The 21,001-nt window shown below is 39.7% G+C and overlaps 2 protein-coding genes across 9 annotated transcripts in view; one reads left to right on the top strand and one right to left on the bottom strand.

Moving 5' to 3' along the window:
* cacnb1 (calcium channel, voltage-dependent, beta 1 subunit) overlaps positions 1-5,162 on the bottom strand; it is a 31,076-nt gene extending 25,914 nt beyond the window's left edge. For all 8 annotated transcript variants that reach the window (XM_039825581.1, XM_039825582.1, XM_039825583.1 and 5 more), the window contains exon 1: positions 4,906-5,162. In XM_039825581.1, coding sequence (XP_039681515.1) covers positions 4,906-4,995 — 90 coding nt within the window. In that variant the 5' untranslated portion in view covers positions 4,996-5,162. The remainder of the gene's footprint in view (positions 1-4,905) is intronic.
* Positions 5,163-10,874: 5,712 nt separating this feature from the next.
* rpl19 (ribosomal protein L19) lies at positions 10,875-14,408 on the top strand. Its single transcript, XM_039825826.1, has 6 exons — positions 10,875-10,999; positions 11,376-11,482; positions 12,669-12,791; positions 13,068-13,188; positions 13,610-13,720; positions 14,211-14,408. Exons 1-6 carry the CDS (start codon positions 10,995-10,997, stop codon positions 14,332-14,334), a joined length of 591 nt encoding a protein of 196 aa, XP_039681760.1. The 5' UTR covers positions 10,875-10,994; the 3' UTR covers positions 14,335-14,408.
* The last annotated feature ends 6,593 nt before the right edge of the window (positions 14,409-21,001 follow it).

Genomic DNA, 21,001 nt, shown 5'->3' with positions numbered 1-21,001 from the left:
CACATTTGTTGAAGGCTCATCTCAGGGAGATTGGCTGTGTTATTCTTTCAACATGACAAAGGGAACTGCTGGCTAAGATAATGCTGAGAAATAAACATGGAAGGTTTAACATACAGAATGTTGATCAATAAATACATGTTACTGCACAAAGAGAGCTCATTTAACACAGTACACACCTGTCTATGTATGCTGCTTAGTAAACAATATCCCTCTGAACACACACACACACACACACACACACACACACACACACACACACACACACACACACACACACACACACACACACACACACACACACACACACACACACACACACACACACACACACACACACACACACACACACACACACACACACACACACACACACACACACACACACACACACACACACCCCTATGTAAACACTGAATATAACCGAGCAGCTGTTTCAAACCTGCCAGCAGTGATCCCTCCTCAACCCAGTATTTTGTTATCACTGTCACATCATGTACGACAGGGCAGGCCGAAGCCCTCACATGAATGACGCCGTCCTGCCTGCCTTTAAACAAACATTACCTGTTACACCAGCGGCAAGTGATGCAAACATAAAAACACATTGCAGGCCGAGAGGTTTCCAGTTTTAACAGATAAAAAAGAAGAAATTGTATACACTCCTCTTATACACTCCTCTCCAAAAATGGAGCTCAGGAGCTTGTTTGAATTTATTTTAAACCTCCTTTAGCGCACAAATAATATATCTAGCCCTGTGTGTCATGCTTGATTTGCTGCTGATGGATAGGATGAATACAGAGCAGGATGATCCACAGCAAACTAACTGTGTGTTGCAAACTTCTCCAAGTATAGTTAATGGCTTTTAATGTTAAAGTTGAACTTGAGGTGACAATACATGAGAAAAGATGTGAATGGGCAACTGGATTAGATGCAACTGATGCTAATAGATGGCCACTGCAGGCAAATGTTTCCTCCTAGTTGTTCAAGAATCATGGCTTTTTAGAAAATACCATGTGCTCTGATAACTGTGTAGAGACGTGCTCTAAGATACTGGTTATTGTTTGTCCCTGTACATTAAACATGAACGATTCTGATGATGTTAAAGGAAAAAAATCTAACTTTTTGGCAACATTTCCGACCACATATATCACAATATACTTTCTAGTTAATGACAACATGCTTTTGCTGTTACACCTGGTACTAATAACCATTCTTGTTATCTTGCATCTGCATCTATTATGGTCAGATTTCAACATGCAAATTAGAGAGTTAGAGGAAAGCATGTTTTTTAAAGGTTTGCTTGGGACAGCAGGAGGACAACCTATCAACTTGTTGGATTTTCTTCTTAAAAGGATAGGTTTTACAGTTTTTCAAAGAAATAATCATGTGCCTGTATGTATATTGAAACTGTTTATGCTGGATATAATCATTCCTCCTGTTCATACTGGCCATTAAGAGATCCCTTCCTAATGCGCTCAAGGTAAGTGATGGGGAACAAAATCCCCAGTCCTTGTTCTGTGCAAAAATGTATTAAGCCATTTCTCTGAAACTAAAATGAGGTCTTACTAGTCATAGCCTTTTTTTAAGTACAAAACCCATATTTGTGTTACTAACTCTCTGGTATGGATCAACGGAAGTACATTTGCCTGACATCCCACGCATGGCTCACACGCCGGATGTCCCTCGCCTTCTGCTCTTTTTGTGTTGCCGTTCTCAAACTCTGTTCACTTTGGGAAACAACAACAAACATGCGATAGCTATTCGGAATTTACTATCTAACTGGGATGTTTTTGGACCAATATGAGAGGATTGCTATGGACGAAGTATACGCGGCAATACACTGGTTAGAGCAAATTATGTTTAACCATGTATCCAGCTCACGTTACTGTATTGTGTGAACAGTTAACTTTACATTTAATATTGTATGTGGCATTTTATTTTGCAGGGTGTAAATGTTCCACCTAAACAAGTTCCTTCCCAGATTAATTTGCAGGGTCAACGTTGCTGCGTCCGGAGCTTATCTCCGCCCAAGACAATTGTGATTGATTTAAAGAAACGCAAACAACCCACAGCGGGTTTTTTCATCCTATCCAAGAATGTATGTGTGGTGTAGCAAGATCTTACTCCACAGCGCTGCAGAGATAGGTCTGGCAATGCAAGACTACTAACTCCATACTAACTCTCCATTGCACCTCAACAGAGAAAAACAAAGAGGGAATTTTATACTAAAACGACCATAGGTCTGCTGAAGCCTCATTTAAGTTTTAGATTAACATCTGAATATATTTTTGCATCAAAAAGGACTGTGGATTACCCCCCCCGCTCCCCATTTCATATATTGAAAGTGCATTAGTAAGGGGTATTTTACAGTGATGGCCAGTATGTACAGAAGGTATAATTACAGCAAGCAACATCATATCTTTCAATGTTATCATAGGCCCCCAACTATTGTTTTAAGACGGACTTGAAAAATTCTGAACCTATTATTAAGAATGTAGCTAAAAATGTAAAGATTACATTTACACCTGGCTGAGATCTGATGGGAACCAGACCTCCTCCAGATGTCGACACGCATTCTGATCACAATCCATTCTGCTGCAGATACACTTACAATAATATACAACTCACCAAGCTCTGTGGGGTCTTACTCACCATCTTAATTGCTCAGATCTGAGGGTGTGCAACACGACCAAGCAATCAAACAGGTTGTAAACAAATCCCCAGTTCAGCTATAAAGTCTAAACCAAATTATTTACAAGTGACAACAAAGATGAACACAGCGCAGTTACAAAGTTAGTATTCACAGCAGAGTAAAATGAATGATGTTCAAGCTCAAAGTTGAGCCAGGAAGTAGCTCTGCAAATCCTGAATGCTGAAAAAGGACAGTTTAAGTAATCGTTTTATGTTCACCTCAGTTTTTATTTGCAAATAAGTGACTTAGACAATATGATTACACTGTGAATGTTTACCCTGCTGAAGATGTTGCTGTGCCACCAGATATCTCAGCAATTAAGCTGAGACCATAGCTAAATTACTAAAATAAGATTAAAATAAGATAAAATAATGGCATTTCTTTTAAGGATGTTCTGGTGATGGTGGCGGAGGCAAACATATGCTCTGCTGTCACAAGTTCACAATTAAATTAAACGTGATGTCGGTCGGTGCAGGTAGGTGTGCGTATTTAGAAAGGGTCTCTACGATTGGCGCCATGATAGGGCGAGTTTCTGTCAGCAAAGGGCAGGGAAATGCCAGAGGAAGTAGGGAGGGGAGGCTTCCTGTTGTTAATCATCCTCCCAGATTAAGTGTATAAATAAAAAGGGTGTTGTGTGTTAGCAGGGGTTTTTAAACTCAAAAGCAGGGAGCGTGAAGGGTGGCGGATGGAGCCTGGCCGGTTGCACGATATCATAACTTGAAATGTAAAAACCACATTACACTTTTCCACCCAGAATTCTTCATACATGTGCTCACAGAGATCCATACTGATATGCAATCTGATGGCAGTACACAGACAGGATCTTTAATCTAAGCCACCCTCAGGCACTGAATTTGGATCAGTTCTCGGCCAACAGTTAATTTCTTCTTCTATGGTAGAAAACTCAAACCGTCTCCTTCAGGATATTAGAAATTCTGTTCTCTGCTTGTCTCTCCACAGCAGAGTCATAAATGCATATACCAGCATGACCCGCTGCAGGTCTGCATGAACTTTCTATCTAATTGATCAGAGATGCCACACACACAAATGCACACACACCATTCCCTGCTGCCTAGCACAAGGAGGGGGTCCATCTGTTTCTCACCACAGCCTCGCAGCAGATAAAGATTTCTAAAAACAGACAGGGTGAGGTGCGATAGTGAGAGCAGGATGGAGATAGTGGGACATGATGCAGAAGGAATCTGGAGAAATTAGGGGGAAGAGAGAGATGAGAAGGAGCTGGGAGGAGTGGGAGTAAAAAGGAGAGAGCAGGACTTGGCATGGTTTGATGCGTTGGTAGTCTGTGGTGAGGTGTTTTTTTTTTCTTCTCCAGAGAGACAATTGACGGAGCTTAGTGTGGGCGTGTTGTTCTAGATATTCTCATCCATTTATTTTTTAACCATTTAAACTGTTATGACTAAACATGCCCACAACATCATGCCACTTCCCAACAGCCACAGCCTATTTGTAGCCGTAAAAAGAGTGACACCATCGAAAGCTGAAGGATAACATTGTAAATGAAGGAGATAAAAAAATCACTTCACCAAGTTTAATTTTTGAGGGTAGAGGAAGGTGTTTGAGAATATTTTCTCCGGAAAATTGAAAAACAGCTCTAAAGTGAGACACAAGACTCCAAAAACCAAATTAATTACTTTACAAATACTGTTCATCTCAGGTTTGAAAACTTAAGACTTCACATATTCATTGTTAATCCATGTAAATCCAAATAAATTCATCTCTCATCCAGCGGGAGCAGATCAACATTTAGTGTATCATCTCCATAGTTAATTAATGATTAATTAAACAAAGGCGTGGTTTTCGCAAGGACCCAATGAATGGAGAGCAACACAAACAAGCGTTACATCATATCCTCACATATGGTCACACATATGGACACTTATTAAAACCAACACAACTACAGGCCAAGGGTAAAATTATAAATCAAAATCTAAAGAACATAGAACACATTTTGCTTAATTAAAATCAGATCAAATATAGACTTGAATCAGTGCAGCGTACATCAGCATTTTAGACTCCCGAAGGCGAATAGGCGACTTAATTGCTGAACAACCTGTTAATCTTCAGAAGTAAAACAGCTTCCCGTCATCGAAACGCTTCTTTACAATAAATGCACGATAGTTTACGCAGTCTTTAAAAAAAAAAAATTCTGTCATTATATTTCTGCTTTTCTTCCGTGGCTGCTCCTTGCTTCTTACCTGTGTGTGTGGATGATGGTCGAACATGTCCATTTGGATCTCCTGGGTTGAGGTCGAAGGCGTCCTGGACATACTACTTTTCTGTACCATTGATTTAACTTTTTAAAATCTATTTTCAGTTTCGTTTGTTTATGATGGTTTTGACAGACTCATATTTTTTAACGGGAGGGCGAAGCTGCTGATGTAGGCTATGTGAGCTGGCTGATAAAATAACGGCAACAGCTGCCTCCCTCCAGCCTATAGCGTTACACACTGGCGCACCAGGCTTTAACACTAGAGTCAAGTCAACGGAATGACGCACCGACACATCCGGCAGTTGCTTTCAAAATAATATATCTGGCACGGTAAACTAAATTGGCTAGTGTAGCAACTGGGAGGGTGTTATGGCTTCTATGACCTTCTCACCTTGTTTCAGAGTTAAATGTATATGAATAACTCAGTAGTTTCCCTGAATTTTGCACAATGAAGTTATTGAATACAAGACTGGAAACAAACTTTGGGAAATTATTCATAATAAAATGAATAAACAAATGTATAAAAACCACTCAGCCTCAGTCACAAAGCAATCACACAAAAAACATTTGTCAGAAGGCAGGGAGACCTATATCTAATATAATGCAGTATAATATAATGTTATTATAACATTAACACATACATTAATAGATTAGCAATGGTTGAAAAGAGTAAGGATAGCTCTGCCTTCCTCCTTCAAATAGTTGTAGGCTACTTAGGTCAAAAATTTGTAATAAATGTTGGTCTGTAGCCTACTATATTATATTCCTAATGTCACTGTGTGCAGGCCACTATCTCATCAGAGGGCAACACTGATATAGGCTGACAAATTAACATTAGATATTTAGACAATATCAAGTCTGCAGTTTACCAAATATTTTATGTAGTAAAATATGTGGGAGGGAACTCCACTAATGATAATTATTTATACGTCACCCATGTTGTCACCCATTAATTTTGTCCAAAGTAACAATATGTAGGCTACAAAAAATGTCATGCCTATTTATGTTTAGCCTACTATTTCAAAGTTATGACTGCTATTGGGCTACAACACCTAAAGGCTACTCATGATTAGGCTATATAGTCGTCATAGTAATTTCAAAAGTAAAAGTAGTAGTAGGCTAGCCTTATAGGTTAGAACTCAGGTAGTATTCTAACACACATGCTTTAATTTTGAAGGCAGAGTTCTCTTACTACCGGTATGTTTCTGTCTTCCTCTGTCTGTTGTTTCTCTCTGGTGTGTGCGCTTGACAGACTCCAGCTGGGAGCCGAGGTCCACGCCCCACTGAACAGACACCACCTTCACTTATCGATTGATGAGAGAACAACAGAGCAGCCGCGGTGATGGAGGCTGTGAGTGTAGATGGAGACAGACTGCCTCCACACTGGGAGTCCAGAGACCAGAGGTGGAGGCCTGTAATGGGGGTGAGAATAGTTCAATTCCACAGTTAGTTTGTTGCAGCAGCAGGGAGGTTCAGTATCTGAAGGCTCATGCTGATGTGGCCCTGAGCAAAACCACCAAAACTCCAGGGACCAGCTCCAGCGACCCTGTTTTATAACTGATGTAATGTTTACCCAATGTTTTTGTGGGGCCTTGAAACATGCCAAAAATTATAGATATTAGTTTCAGGCCCCTGGGTGAATTGTTGTCAGGGGCCCCATAATGGTGGCCCCATAACCAAACAAAAATTATGTCAAATGTCAACCTGTTATCACAAATGTATTGACTAGGACCTTCATTAGTAACAGCTACATTAAAGATGCCCTGCCACACATATTTCATTACTTTGTGGTAATGTCTGAAGTTCTACCATGGACTCTGTAACATTTTTCTGTGGAAAAATTGCCTTGGCTACCTTGTTTCAAGCCATTCTAGCGTGGTATAGAAAGCCTACAGGAAGACTCAGCTCGATTTCCGCCAGTTCTCATTAATATTCAACAAGCTAAGCTGTTTGAATCTGATTGGCTAACAGCTAGCCAATGAGAGCTTGGCTGTCAGAATCCTTTACTCAGCCCAACTGGGCGAGCTAATGAATAGTAATGAGCTCAGGCAATATGATGTCAGACTGACCAGCTTTTGTAATTGGCCTGATTTCTCTGCTTATTTCTTTTCAGTGGCTAGAGCTGACAAAGGAGGTAGCAGTTCATTTTCACATTCACAACATAACACAAACACATATGGACCTAACATATTTAAAAAAATACAAGTAAAAACGGTTTTGTATGGCAGGGTACCTTTAAAATGGTTTAAAACAATAGTTTTTTTTAGCCACTTGTGGGCAGAACAAATTGTCAACACAACATTAGCACAAAAAAATTACCCATAACTACACATTTTGTTAGCAAAAATTGAGCAACAATAGAATGCATTTGGATCTATTTGGCCATTTGATGAATACAAGTCCCAAGGCCAATACTCTGATTGCTCTCACCAACCCCTGAGAAAACACGTCTGCCTCTTTTGCCTCTCACTTGATTTAGCTATTCCACTTTCTTCAACTAGCTTCTCATTAACTTTGTCTGTTGTCTGTTTGAGGGCAGGTCGCTCGTGTACATTGGGTTTATCAAGGTGTGTTGAGTCCTTATTTTTACAGTCTATGGTTGAGTCAGAAAGCAAAGGGAATTTTCGCACGAATTTGAAGCTGACCGTTTGTCTTTGTTCACCCCAAACAGACAACATTATCAACTGTACAGATATTAGCTGTACGCTAGCAATGATCGTACTAATTTAACCGTTTCCGTGGGAGCGTGCCTGTGTGTTTGTGTGCAGCTCAGCCTCTGACTGAACTCAGAACTCACCATTTGCCTCCAGTGTCTCTCATTCTTCCCAAAATACTCCGGTACAAGTAAAATCCTTCACCCAAAATTTCCCATAAGTAGAAATACGAAATGTAGCCTACTTAAAGTATCAAAAGTAAAAGCTTACTTAAACTAGTACAAGTAAAGTACTCATAATGCAGAATGGCTAATGGTAGGCTTATTGGATCATGTTTAACTACTTCACATACTTCTGGTATTTTAATCTGTAACAATGGATCATATTTTATAAAGTGATCATGTGTTTTGTATGTAAAATCTTAATTTAAAAAGTAACTAGGTCTTAAATAAATGCAGTGGAGGGGGAAAAAAAGTATGCTATCGTAAAGTATTGATTAGTTCTGCTTTAAGTTTTCAGATGCTTGATGACTTTTGTAATGTTAAAACATATCTCTATGAGTCATGAGCAGTTACGAGAAAAAAAGACTGAAACTCCTGAATTGTGAGTATACATTACTTGTATATGGTAAGAAGGTCACAGATGATATCATATTGATTGATTGACCTGAATAAATAAGGGGAAGATTCATCCACCTCCACCACTCATAAAAATCACCCTGAGAGGACAATTATCTCCATACCTGTGACGAACTCCTTCTGTGACGTTGTGATCAGAGCTGATGGTGTTGGATTAAACGCCCACAAGATCACCCTCTGTGGCTCATACTTCCGGTGAGGTGGTTACCTCATTAGGAGGAGGCCTCAATGGTTATCTTCTTAAAAAAAAAAAGAAGAAAAAAAAAGCAGAGAAACAGAAGCATAATTCAAAAATAATGATAGTTGGAGTCAGTGTGACTCCAGCAGCTGGTCAACATCTTCCTCCAAGAAAAACATAATGTGCAGGAGGGTTAGACAGAGATTCAGTTTGTCCTCAGTTGCTTTTCATCTTTTGAGCTGTTTTTGAATGCATGCAGGTTATCTTTGGCATTAAGCTGATGCTCTTCTTTGCAACTTCTGGCAGCGACGGCAACAAACAGCAGAATAAACTCAAGTTTCGGAATATGAATTAGAGCAAGAAATACAAGGGTCAAAAGTATATCATATGCCTTAATATCTTACTCATTCTCTCGTCTGTCTTGTATATTTTGTCTGTCTTGTAAAATGTTGTCTCCTTCTAGATGGGCATGATTTGATGAGTGTTGCCTACTTCATGGACAGTGTGAGTAACAACACTTTGGTGAACGAGAGCAGCACAGGTACACCATCATGAACACCCTGATGTGATGAGTTCAGCATTAAAAGACTCTGCAGATGTGATTGTTGTTTCCATCTGACCCCGCTAGAATGTCATCCTGCTATTCATTAGAAGACTGAGTGGCTTCACTGCTGGCTCAAAGTAAGTGCTGGTAAGGATCAGAGACCTCAGACTTAGTGCTGCTTTCAGTGACTTTGATACAATTTACTGTGTCAGTAGAATAAACAAGTAAACGGTTATTATTAATTCATTCAAAAAATTATATATATATATACAGTATATATAGAAAAACTAATTGCAGAAGTGTAAACCATACAGCGGTGGATTCAGCAGTATTTAGAGAAAAATTTCTAAGTTATTGGGTTACTACCTGTGCAAAACTGGCACAACACACCATTCATTCACTAATTAATATTAAGATTCATTCCAAATTGAAATAATTGGTTTTGGGCACTATACCCAGATAATCAGCTGTTGCATTGCAAATAAGCAACATAAAAAATCTGTTGAGGAGGGACATTTTTTTTCTGCCTGCACAGCAAAAATGTACCCAGACCGTGATGCTGTTTGTACCAAAGGTGAAACTACAGTTTCTTCATCATATTGAACATGTTTCTATGTATGTTTAGGAATATCCTGGTTATGTGTTGCACATGCAAACATCCTGGTTTTGAGAAACATGGATATGCTAGCCAGAGTGTTCCAATAGAAACTAGGATACTTTGGCGTGTAAACACCTTCAAGTTTCTGATCATTCTCTGTTGATACAGAAATTACTTAGACTGGGTAAACCAGCCCGATCTGCCGGCGATTTGATTTCGCCCTGCAGCTCAATAATGTTCAATCTTAAAAGATTGAGCTTGGTCTGGTGATAGCCAGACTATAAATGACTCTGAGTGGCTGTGGTGTTAAGGAATCAAGACAGAGATGATCAGAAACCTTGATATTGTTAGGGTCATGTATGAAAATAAAGAAGTTTCTCATGTTCCATGTAAACATAGGCTAATATAAAAAAAATTGGTTTGTAATAGAGTAACTGATTGTTACCAAACCTGAGGGATGAAATGAAAGCATAAGATATTTTAAAAATTACAGTTTAGAACCACAAAAGCCATGCTACTCCAGACACATTAATGACCCTTCTCCTCAGTAGACAGTTGCCCACTAACTCCACATGTTTACAAACTACATGGCACATTTTTGTGCAGAGAGGGGAGCAGTGACTGTTGAAGCTGTGGTAGGAGGCAATCCGGTACATTGGGTTATACTTTGCCTCGAGATGATGATTTCAGTTGATATTTCTGGGTTACCTGAGGTAAAAAAGTCACACAAGTGCTCCTCATGCACCCACACTGTGAGCATGCAACGTTGCTGTGGTGATGGACTGCTGCTGGAGAGCCTAGGATGCAATAGTGGCAACTGTAATAATTAGCTGTGTTAGATATTTTCTAATCTCTCATATGTTCCCAATAATCAAAACGTCAATTTGTTATTTTTTTGACTTTCCTGAAGCTTTATAGACATCAATGAATGGATGAATGGAAGTTTGTGAAGCCTTTATGTCTAGGATTACACATACAAACTGGTAAAATTAAACATTTTACATTATAATTTGAAATATTGGTAACCATTGTACAAATAAATATTCCTATAAAAACGTACATTATCTTATTTAGTTTTGTGACTGGAGTCTGGTTTCGGTGGCGTTTTTGGTCTCAACACCGCCCTCTTGTGTTTAAACCATGAACCAAAAACCAAAAACCAAAAACAGCCTCACCCATAATGCATTGCAACACACTGGTCAGTACCATTAGTTTATGAGGGGGGGATAAGGGATTTAAACCTGTAAAATAAACGCAAGATTGCCTTTACTGTGTCAATTTCCATCGGGTTATTCTTTAAAGAAGCACACATATAAGCAATACGAAATGTGTAAGGTATTAATAATGTCCGGTGTGGTCTGGGCTAACACAGAGCTGTTTCCTGTTCAGAGATGGATTCTCCTCTATAATGGTAGCTTCCAGTCCGTCTCTCAAGCCTTCCTTTTCCTGTTGAAGTAGCAGCCATGAGGTAGGGCCACTGTCGATGGCACAATAAAAGTCACCATTTAACTGTTAAAATACATATTCCTTAACCAATTTCTCTTCAGAAAGACACATGAGTTTGTTATTTATCGTTATATAAAGTTATAACTTTCATTCCAATATCAGAAACCAATATTTTGTACGTGTCTTTGTGTAACACGATGTATCAGATGGGGAAGCCATGTTGTCAACCCGGCTGGCTAGCTAGCTGTGCGGCTTACGGCGATTTAGCTACTGAAACTTTGCTACAACACTTAGGAAACGTGTGGGCTTCGTGGCATTACGTTATATACTCTCATAGAGGTGGAGGTTGATAGTTGAAATTGTTAACGCGTGTGACCTGGGTCGTGTGTGTCCCGCAGCATGCTCAGGCTCCAGAAGAGGCTGGCCTCCAGCGTCCTGCGCTGCGGCAAGAAGAAGGTCTGGTTGGATCCCAACGAGACCAATGAGATCGCTAACGCCAACTCCCGTAAGTAGAGCAACACGTCCTCATTGAAGTTTTAGTTGGCATTATATCTTCACCGTCTACTAAGATAATAACGTGCCACCTCTAGGAGTTGTTTCAGAGTGTGAGGGTTGGTTTGGATAATCTAATCCAGCGTGTCACCAGTAGTGATGCTGAGAAACATGTTGACTGCTAGGTTTTAATGTCTGCTCATCTAATCAAGTGATGTCAAGGGGAAAAAAAACTATTAATGGCTATCTAAGCTGATAAAGGTATACTTACCTGAAGTTGGGGGTCTTATGAGAGGCATATTTGAAGCAACAGACGTCAAGATGTATCCTGACAATAGTCAACCAAATATGCTGGACATTTTCTATAATGGAACCACATTTCGACTTTCATATTTTTCCCCATGTCTGATAAAAGCTCATGTCTTTTAAACGACACACTCCCAGTTTGTAATGCAAATTCCTAAAGTCTAAAGCCCCAGTTTTGCTCTAAAATGATATAGTACGGGCGACCTCTAGCTCACCCAGTAAGAGTTTGCGCCCCATGTAGGCTGAGACCTTTGCAGCGGCCTGGGTTCGAATCCGACCTGCGGCCCTTTGCTGCTTGTTATCCCCTCTCTCTTCCCGCTTTCTTGTCTATCTACTGTCACTATCTAATAAAGGAATAGCCCCCCCAAAAATAATCTTAACAAAATGATATAGTACTTCAGATTGTTTTTTGCTTTTAAAGATTATTTTTGGGCATTTTCAGCCTTTATTTTGATAGGACAGCAGAAGACATGAAAGCGGAGAGAGAGGGGGGGAATGACATGCAGCAAAGGGCCGCAGGTCTGAGTCGAAGCCGGGCCCGCTGCGTCGTAGAGTAAACCTCTATCTACCAACGGAGCTATCGGGGTGCCCATACTCCAGATTGTTAAATAAAAGATGAGACAATCTCTATAATAAGCAAAAAGAACCTGGCAAAATATCAGCATTTCCTATTGTGATATTACATTTAGAGCTTGTAATTCATCGTTTTGCAATATTACAATGTCTTAACAGCCGCCTTAAATTTAAATGATACACTTTCTGAACTGCTACTTCAGTAATCCTGTCCACAATGCTGATGATTATTTATCAAGGTTTACTCGTGTGTGCATAATTTTTTTGCTGGTGGTAAATCAGTGCATCCCAGTGGCTTATTAGTTTTGTTCTGTCTTCAGGCCAGCAGATCCGTAAACTAGTAAAGGATGGTCTTATCATTCGTAAACCTGTTACGGTCCACTCCCGTGCCCGCTGCCGCAAGAACACGCTGGCACGTCGCAAGGGAAGACACATGGGAGTCGGTAAGTTCAAACCACCACGTTTTCTTTCTTTAAGGAAAGTTATTGACCTGATGTTCTATTTTTAAGATTTGTTTAAAGCTATTTGTGTGTTACACTGTAGGTGATGTTTATGAATGAGTAATCTAACAAATAAATTGATCCACCACACAGTAATGTTGAAATGTATTTAATAACCTTTAATAGTCTCTTAAAATTATTTTGTTAGACATCTTACTACCTGGATGATGAAGAATGTGGCCAGGGAAGTTGACATGCTTTGTTAATCCCTTTTCCCAGGTAAGAGAAAGGGTACTGCCAATGCTCGTATGCCAGAGAAGTTGTCCTGGATGCGCCGCATGAGGATCTTGCGTCGTCTGCTTCGTCGCTACAGGGAGTCCAAGAAGATCGACAGGCACATGTAGGTTCAGGACATCTTCACTAGTTGTATCTGCTCTTATTGATGTGGCCAGTCTCTTGGCATGCATTGTTATGCACATTTTATTTAATTATTTGATATTATTTTTCCAGGATTTGAGATAGCTTGTTATACTCAAGCCTACGTTTATAATATAGCTGGTTTTCTGGTGAGGCTATTTGGCCACACAAACCTACATTTGTATACAGTTTTTAATAATGGCTAATTTCTAGGTGTGACCGTGGGCTAATTTTACACTAACCAGGCCTCCTAAAGGTATTTGCAAATCATAAATTGAGCTCAGTGAAGCTTGTTGACAACGCTGGTATTGCACAATTTAAAGACCTGGTGCCTCTGAATTACAAGCAGTTAGTGTGTTATGGTATTGATTTTAATGATTTCCCCCTCACCTGCTGTCTCTCAGGTACCACAGCCTCTACCTGAGGGCCAAGGGTAACGTGTTCAAGAATAAGCGCATCCTTATGGAACACATTCACAAGCTGAAGGCAGACAAGGCTCGCAAGAAGCTCCTGTCGTAAGTCTCGAACCAACGAAGTTCTGTTTTGTTCAGGTTCACAGAAATGCAGTTTGAGCTGACTTTATCCTGAGAAAGTGTTGTAATTGGAGGCCTTCTTTTAGAGCAATAAGGCCCATAACATGAATGAGCAGTTTAGAGGAAGAGGTGAAAAGTATAATCGGTAATTACGATACTTGAATATTTACTTTTATATTTTTGTTGTGCACTATAAGGCCTTTTGCACAATACTTAAGAGAAAACATTACAATTATCTACAGCTTTATGTTGGGCAGCAAATAGAAGTTGGACTTTGTCAGTTGGGTTTAGGGTTAAGATCCTTTTAAAAAATTTATAAACGGAACAATCACAACCAGATGCATTTGAAACCATTTCACCTGCATTTACATTTACTTTTATGTAGGTTTTCTTTGGTTGATGTTTAAGTTTGTATTAAAAATTGAAGATGATGATGACACATTGTATGAACACTTGTCTGTCTGTTCTGCAGTGATCAGGCCGAGGCTCGTCGCTCCAAGACAAAGGAGGCCCGCAAGCGCAGAGAGGAGCGTCTCCAGGCCAAGAAGGAGGAGATCATCAAGACCTTGTCCAAGGAGGAGGAGACCAAGAAGTAATCTGGTTCTGTCCATCCTGCCTGACAACTGCCACCTGTCAAGTGCTGACAATAAAAGTGTACATAAAGACACAATGATCTTGTGTTTCTTTTCCTGGAGTAAAAACCTGATTAGCGAGGAACAATGTTGTAAAGAGCTGAAGGGCTCGGATTTCTAGTGATCATTAGAAAACTAATGGCCAAACATTCTCCTTCTTAACCTCATATTTTTCATTAATTAGACTATCTTTTGTTTGCTGTACAGTGGGGTTCAAATTTATATCACCAAAAACTTTTTTTTTCACGTTTGTCAAATGAATGCAGTGTTTCCCCTTGAGTAAATGTTAATGTATTTACAGCTGATAAAGATGCTGCAGTCAAACTTGGAGCAGAAGACTGAAAGAACACATATGAAAGAACACAAGACTAAACTATCACCACCTGTAAAATATGGCATTGAAAGGCATATCACTTAGCAATTTCATCATAAAATGTACAAGGATTATGATTGAGAAATGGTTTTAGAAAATTGACTAAACATTGCATTTCACACAGTTTCAGATAGTGGATCTGTCTTAAAAGGAGGGTAAACAAAACCTGTGCAACTTGAATTTAGGTCATCATTAAATTCAGTGTGAATACTGTCTTTGTATTACAGCCTCTGGCTACATGTTTAGTCTTGTTTGACCAAATACATTTTCTATCACATACAAAATTATCCTCAGACCTCTGATTTCAAGTCAGTTATGATTAATTTGATTTCTTGCTCTTTTAGGAATGAAAATCCTTCTGTTAACTTCTCTCTGAACACTGACCTCCAGTGATTCATGTCTCCAAAGTCCAATGTTTTTACTGATGAAACAGATTAACTCCCCTGTTTCATTTTCTTAATTCAAATCTGTAAATTATTTGGAGATATACAAGACTCACTGTAAATAAAGTGTGTATTTTTAAAGGTTTGTGTCCATCTAGTGGTTGTAGCTGGTATGGAAAAGGTAAAAATATCAGCCAAGGATATCCTTAGTTTTGAACATTAGTCTAAAGGTGTTCTGCAACAGATAAAAGAACTTGCTGTTGCAGTGCAGCTGAACTTGCACTTTTGACCACACATTTCAGACTGAGCAGCAGGAAATGACGGTACTTCTCACTACCTGTGTTCTTGCAAAATATTAGGTTTCTTGACATTTCCTGATGCAAACAGAAAATGTGTATCTGTATCTATGTGTATATTTGAATCAGAATCAGCTTTTATGGCCAAGTAAGTGTAAACAAATACAGGGAATTTAGCTCTTGCTTTTTGTTGCTCTCAAGGTACAAACACAGTAATACATGAATACAAACAACAAGGTAAACGTACACATTTTTTTTTACTTTGTTAAGCTTTGTTATCGTTTGTACAGTACCAGTCAAAGGTTTGGACACACTTTCCCAATCACTTAAATGAGAAAGTGTGTCCAAACATTGGTGACTGGTACTGTATGTGTTTATTACACACAATGATCTATTGGAATGGAGGGTCTCTCATGTCCATTACAGCCATGGTTTGATGTGTAAATTATGCATGTGCCCCTCTAAGGGATTGTATGGGTGTCATATACTCAGTATATCTTTAGTGTGGTCTACATGTGTGTGCACAGTGTTAGTCTGCTGACATCATTTGTCAGTTAGGTGTTTTGGTTTGTAATAGTTCGACACGAGGGCACCAGGCCTGAGGCCTCATGTTAAGCAGCTCTGGAATTCACCGGGATCAGCTGTTCCTCAGCCACATGACCCCATTACTGCCCCCCCCCCTCAGGTCCGCCTCTTCCACCACATCGCCCCGTGAAGCCATTTACCAGTCACAGCTATGGCAAGTGTGGTGGAAGGTAATGGCAATTTAAGGGCCCTCAGCTGGAGAAAGCCAACAAAATGATTCCATCAGGTGGCTCAGCGTTCCCAGAGCTCCTGGAACCAGAGGCATTTCAGCCAAGCCTCATCAGACGGGCTAAAAAGAAAAATGCTGTAGAAATTGCACAGAAATGTCACATACTGTATAATGTCTAAAGATTTAAGGTTAAAGCAGCTACAAGGAGTTTTTAACTGGTTATAAAATTCAACTCTCAATTTAATATGATGCCTGTATATGACCTATATAAACAAACAATACCATCAGCGAGAAGATTGGCTAATTTTATATGCAGAATACGCAGACTAAAAAAGTATATTTTTTACTTTTCCCAGGCAAAGTTTCGTAGTGAGTAGTATGTTAAAAGGAAGTGGGAGAAGATTTTTCATTAGATAATTTTATTTTTGATCTAAGTCTATATTTCGTGGTCTTGGCTGATACTGGATCAGGGTCAGCAAAGAAAAAAAACTAAACAGGACATTGATAGAGCACGGGTGAAAACATGACTCAACCTTAGTCGGTCATTCAATGACAGGATTTTAACCCAATCCTGAATTGGCCCTCTTCTATGTCATTTATAAAATACATTGTGATACGTTGTTTTACATTTTACATATTAATTTACGTTGGTGGCTAAAGCAAAGTGTGGCATGGGTTGTAAGCAGTCGAAAAACATCAGAAAATAGTCAAGCAAAAAAAGCCCACTATTATTACCTAAAGCAAAGATATTTTATTTACATGACTACAGCAAATACTCACATTTCAGAGGCTGAAGATATTTAGCATCTTTCAATTAATTCAATTAATTTTCAGCTTATTTATCGATTATTTGGCTAATCATATCAGCTCCAGGTGTGTATCCATATTTCACTTGTTGTATTTTGTGGATCATTTTGCATGTTGTTTAAAAGGCCACATTATGCAGTATTATGTGTAGCTGATGTGTACCGAATGTGTAATAGGGCAGACAAATGTGTATGGCATGTATGTTTTTTAATAAGTAAAAAGTTTAGGTAAATGTGCATTGATTTACATGTGAGTTTTAATGCCATTGTAGTTCCTCATGGTACTGCACTTTTGGTTCTTCCTAAGAGAGATGTATTTTGGTTGACCCCTCTTGTTTTGATTGTTTTGCCAGGCTTAAAGTGCACAACTGTCACCTTATGATAATCTATTTACAGACCGTGAGTTATTTTTATCCCTCAGCCTCTCGCCAGCTCAAAAAAATATTACACACTTTGGATCCTCTTGCATCATCTGTTTTCACTAGTTGTGTACAAATATTCACACTCATACTGACAGAAAAGGTTGCAAATAGGCTTACATGCTTCCCAAATTATTTGCAGATTTGCTGATTCATTCTTCTGAATACAGCGGATAAAAAGTGTGTCTCACTTGAGTTCAGTGTGGTCTGCCCATGACAGGTCAACACTTTACATCACTGTGGTTTCTACCAGGTCACGCAACCTGTTATCAAGTGTTACTTACAGGCAACAGGTCTGAGTCAGACAGCAAGTGAGGGCTTTGAGTAGGAGAAGTGAAATAGAGAGTTGGCAATGATAGGAAGTATCAGTTACCTTTTTTTCCCCATTGTTATTTGCAGCAATTATTTTGTCCTTATATAAAAACAACTACCAACAAACACAAAGCCTGACAGGAAGCTTGCTGTGCTTCCAGGGGAACCCCATTGTTTAGAGATGTTGAGCAGAGATGGAGGTGAGGCTTGTTCACATCCTCTCTTGTGGCCTACTTCATTGATGATCCTGTAACCTGTGCTACAGAAGATGCAGAGCAGCAGCCTCATCGCTGCTGAAACAGTGCAAGGTGGAGGAGGGGGAGGACAGATTTATTGGGTGCAGTTTGGGTGACAATGGGACCTTTGTCCTTCTGTCTGCCTTGTGATGATGTCACATGGGCTCTTTAGAGGAAGTACTGCGCTCCCCCTGTAGCTTCTTGCTCTTGCCCAATCTTCCGCCATTATCGCATGCCACCCACAGAAGCATGTTGCGTTGAGTCTTCTGGTAAAGATAGGCTGGGAAACACAAACAAACACACGCACATCCACTTGTTCACAGTGGTGGAATGTAACTAAGTACATTAAAAAAAAAGCTGTGACAAGGCCACATTAGCCGCTTTTCGACCAGAGAGATTTTTGCAGTTCCTAGAACATGACGTTACTAGAACCCTTTTTTTTCCATGTTCCGACTGGACCAATTTGGGGATTATTTTGTTCCTCTGGCCACAGTTCCTGTAACTCTTTCAGCTCCTACTACAGGGCAGGGTCTTTTCCCTTTTCCGCATAGTGGTGGTTAGATGGCTGTGATTATAATAACAAAAGGTCAGACCAACTACTTGGTCGGAAAGAGGCTATAGATAAAAAAAATATGCTGTGACAAGGCCACATTGATAAAAAAGCTGTGACAAGGCCACATTAATAGATGTTGTGTTTACAAACACCCCACTCATGTACCTATCGGGTGTGTTTTGCAATGACCATAGTGACCACTGTTTCATTGCCTGTGTTAGAAAACACCTCTCTGTCAAACAGTGTTAGAAAACACCTCTCTGTCAACAGTCGTAATCACCACTAAACGTATTCTGAAACATTTTGATGCTCAAACTTTCTTACGTTATCTGGCCAATGTAAGCTGGTATAGAGTCAGCCTGATTCCCACCGTGAATGATGCTTGGTTGTTGTTGTTGTTCTGCTTCAGCTAAAAAATACAGAGTGGCGCAAAGCACGCAAGTCACATTCTGCCAATGACAACCTTTTATTTCGTCAAATCAGGAACAAGGCCACACAAGCAGTGAGGCAGGCCAAAGCCGGCTACTTTAAAGAGCAGTTTTCACTTTGTGGTGCCAATCCGAAAGCATTTTGGAACACGGTAAAAAAAAACTTAAGAAACAAACCCCGGTCCGTACCACTGTCTCTAAGAGTGGTTGATATAGTTGTTACTAATAAAAACTCTATGGCTGAAGCATTCAATCACCACTTCATAAATTCTGTCTTTGTCTCAGAGTCTTTAAACTCTATTGCTACAGCCCCTGCAGCCCCTAGTACTTGGCCCCTAGTACTTGCAGCCCTTCAGCGCCTCCTCACAGTTTTAATGGGGGAGGTCCTGAAGGAATTGATCGCTCTGGACCCCAATAAAACAGCTGCGTCAGATGATCTTGCCGCTTTTTTCATTAAAATTGCGGCCCCTGTCATTGAAGCTCCCCTAACAGCCCTCATTAATCTCTCCCTCCATACAGCCGGAATTCCACCTGCTTGGAAAGAAGTGGTTGTGCTTCCTCTGTTTGAGGGCGGTGATCAAGCTGACCTAAACAATTTCAGGCCAATTTCCATCTTGCCTTGTGTGTCTAAGATTCTGGAAAAACTTGTCAATGAACAACTAACCAATCACCTAAATGTGAACGGTATCATCTCCGAGGCACAGTCTGGCTTTCAATCTGGCTATGGTTGTGTTACGGCTACCACAAAAGTACTCAATGACATTACATCCGCATTAGATACCAAACAAAACTGCGCAGCTATATTCATTCATTCACTCACCAGTTTGGTTTTCCAAATATCTCTCTCCCCGGGTGCAATGTGTAAGATTTGAAAACCTTTTCTCCCATTCTCTCCCAGTCACCAGGGGTGTCCCCCAAGGCTCCATACTTGGCCCCACACTTTTCTCAATTTACATTAACAACATTCCCCAGGCAATTCACTCTTTCACTTATATGCTGATGATACAATTCTTTATGCCACTGGTCTTTCCACTGATACTGTTCAAGCTACCCTGCAAGATAGCTTTTCCCAACGACAGCAGTCTTTTTCCCAACTCAAACTCACTCTCAATACCTCCAAAACTTAAGTAATGTGTAATGTGTATCAAAACTCGACACTCTTTACCATTCTGCTATCAGGTTTGCCACACATGCCCCCCTTCAATACACATCACTGCACCCTATATTCATCTGTCAACTGGCCCTCCCTTCACTTTCGGCGTAAGATTCACTGGTTCACTTTCATTTACAAGATCCTTCTTGGCCGATCACCTCCTTACTTAGGTCACCTGCTGCAACCAAAGCCTGTCACATACAACACCCAATCCTCACTTCATCTTCAATTAAGCATTCCCAAAACCAACTCTGCCTCTGGTCTTGCATCTTTTCAATCTGCTGCCGCTCGTGACTGGAATGCTTTGCAAAATTATCAAACTGGATAAACTACTTTCCATCTCATCCTTCAAAACTATCATATCATCCTTGTTCACGGACATATGCAGTTGCTTAGGGAAGCATAATCATTTTTCCAGCTAAATATTTGAATGGTTTCTCGCTCTCTTACTCACCTATATACCTGTGCACTTATCTCGTTATAAGTGTTTATTGTTTTCTGTGTAGTATTTCAAATTGTATTTTATGTCATTTCTAATCCGTATGTATTTCTAATGTATCTATTATCCAGCCCTCCTTCCCTTTCCCTAAGTGGCTATGCCACTTGTCAGGCCGCCATTGTAAATAAGAACCTGTTCTTAATGACTTGCCTGTAAAAATAAAGGTAAAAATGTAATAAATAAAAAAAAGTACTGTACTTAAGTACAAATTTGAGGTCCTTGTACTTTACTTGAGTCTTTTCTTTTCATGCCACTTTCTACTTCTACTCCAATACATTTTAGAGAAAAATATTGTACTTTTTGCTCTACTACATTATTCTTAGTTTTAGTTACTAGTTACTTTTCAAATTAAGACTTCTGCTCACAAAACACATGCAGTTTATAAAATACGATGTTTTATTATAAATTAAACTACCCAA

This window comes from Perca fluviatilis, chromosome 15, assembly GCF_010015445.1.
Source record: "Perca fluviatilis chromosome 15, GENO_Pfluv_1.0, whole genome shotgun sequence".
NCBI classification, from domain to species: domain Eukaryota; kingdom Metazoa; phylum Chordata; class Actinopteri; order Perciformes; family Percidae; genus Perca; species Perca fluviatilis.
Note: the sequence above shows the minus strand (reverse complement) of the source record. Positions and strands in the feature narration are given on the sequence as shown.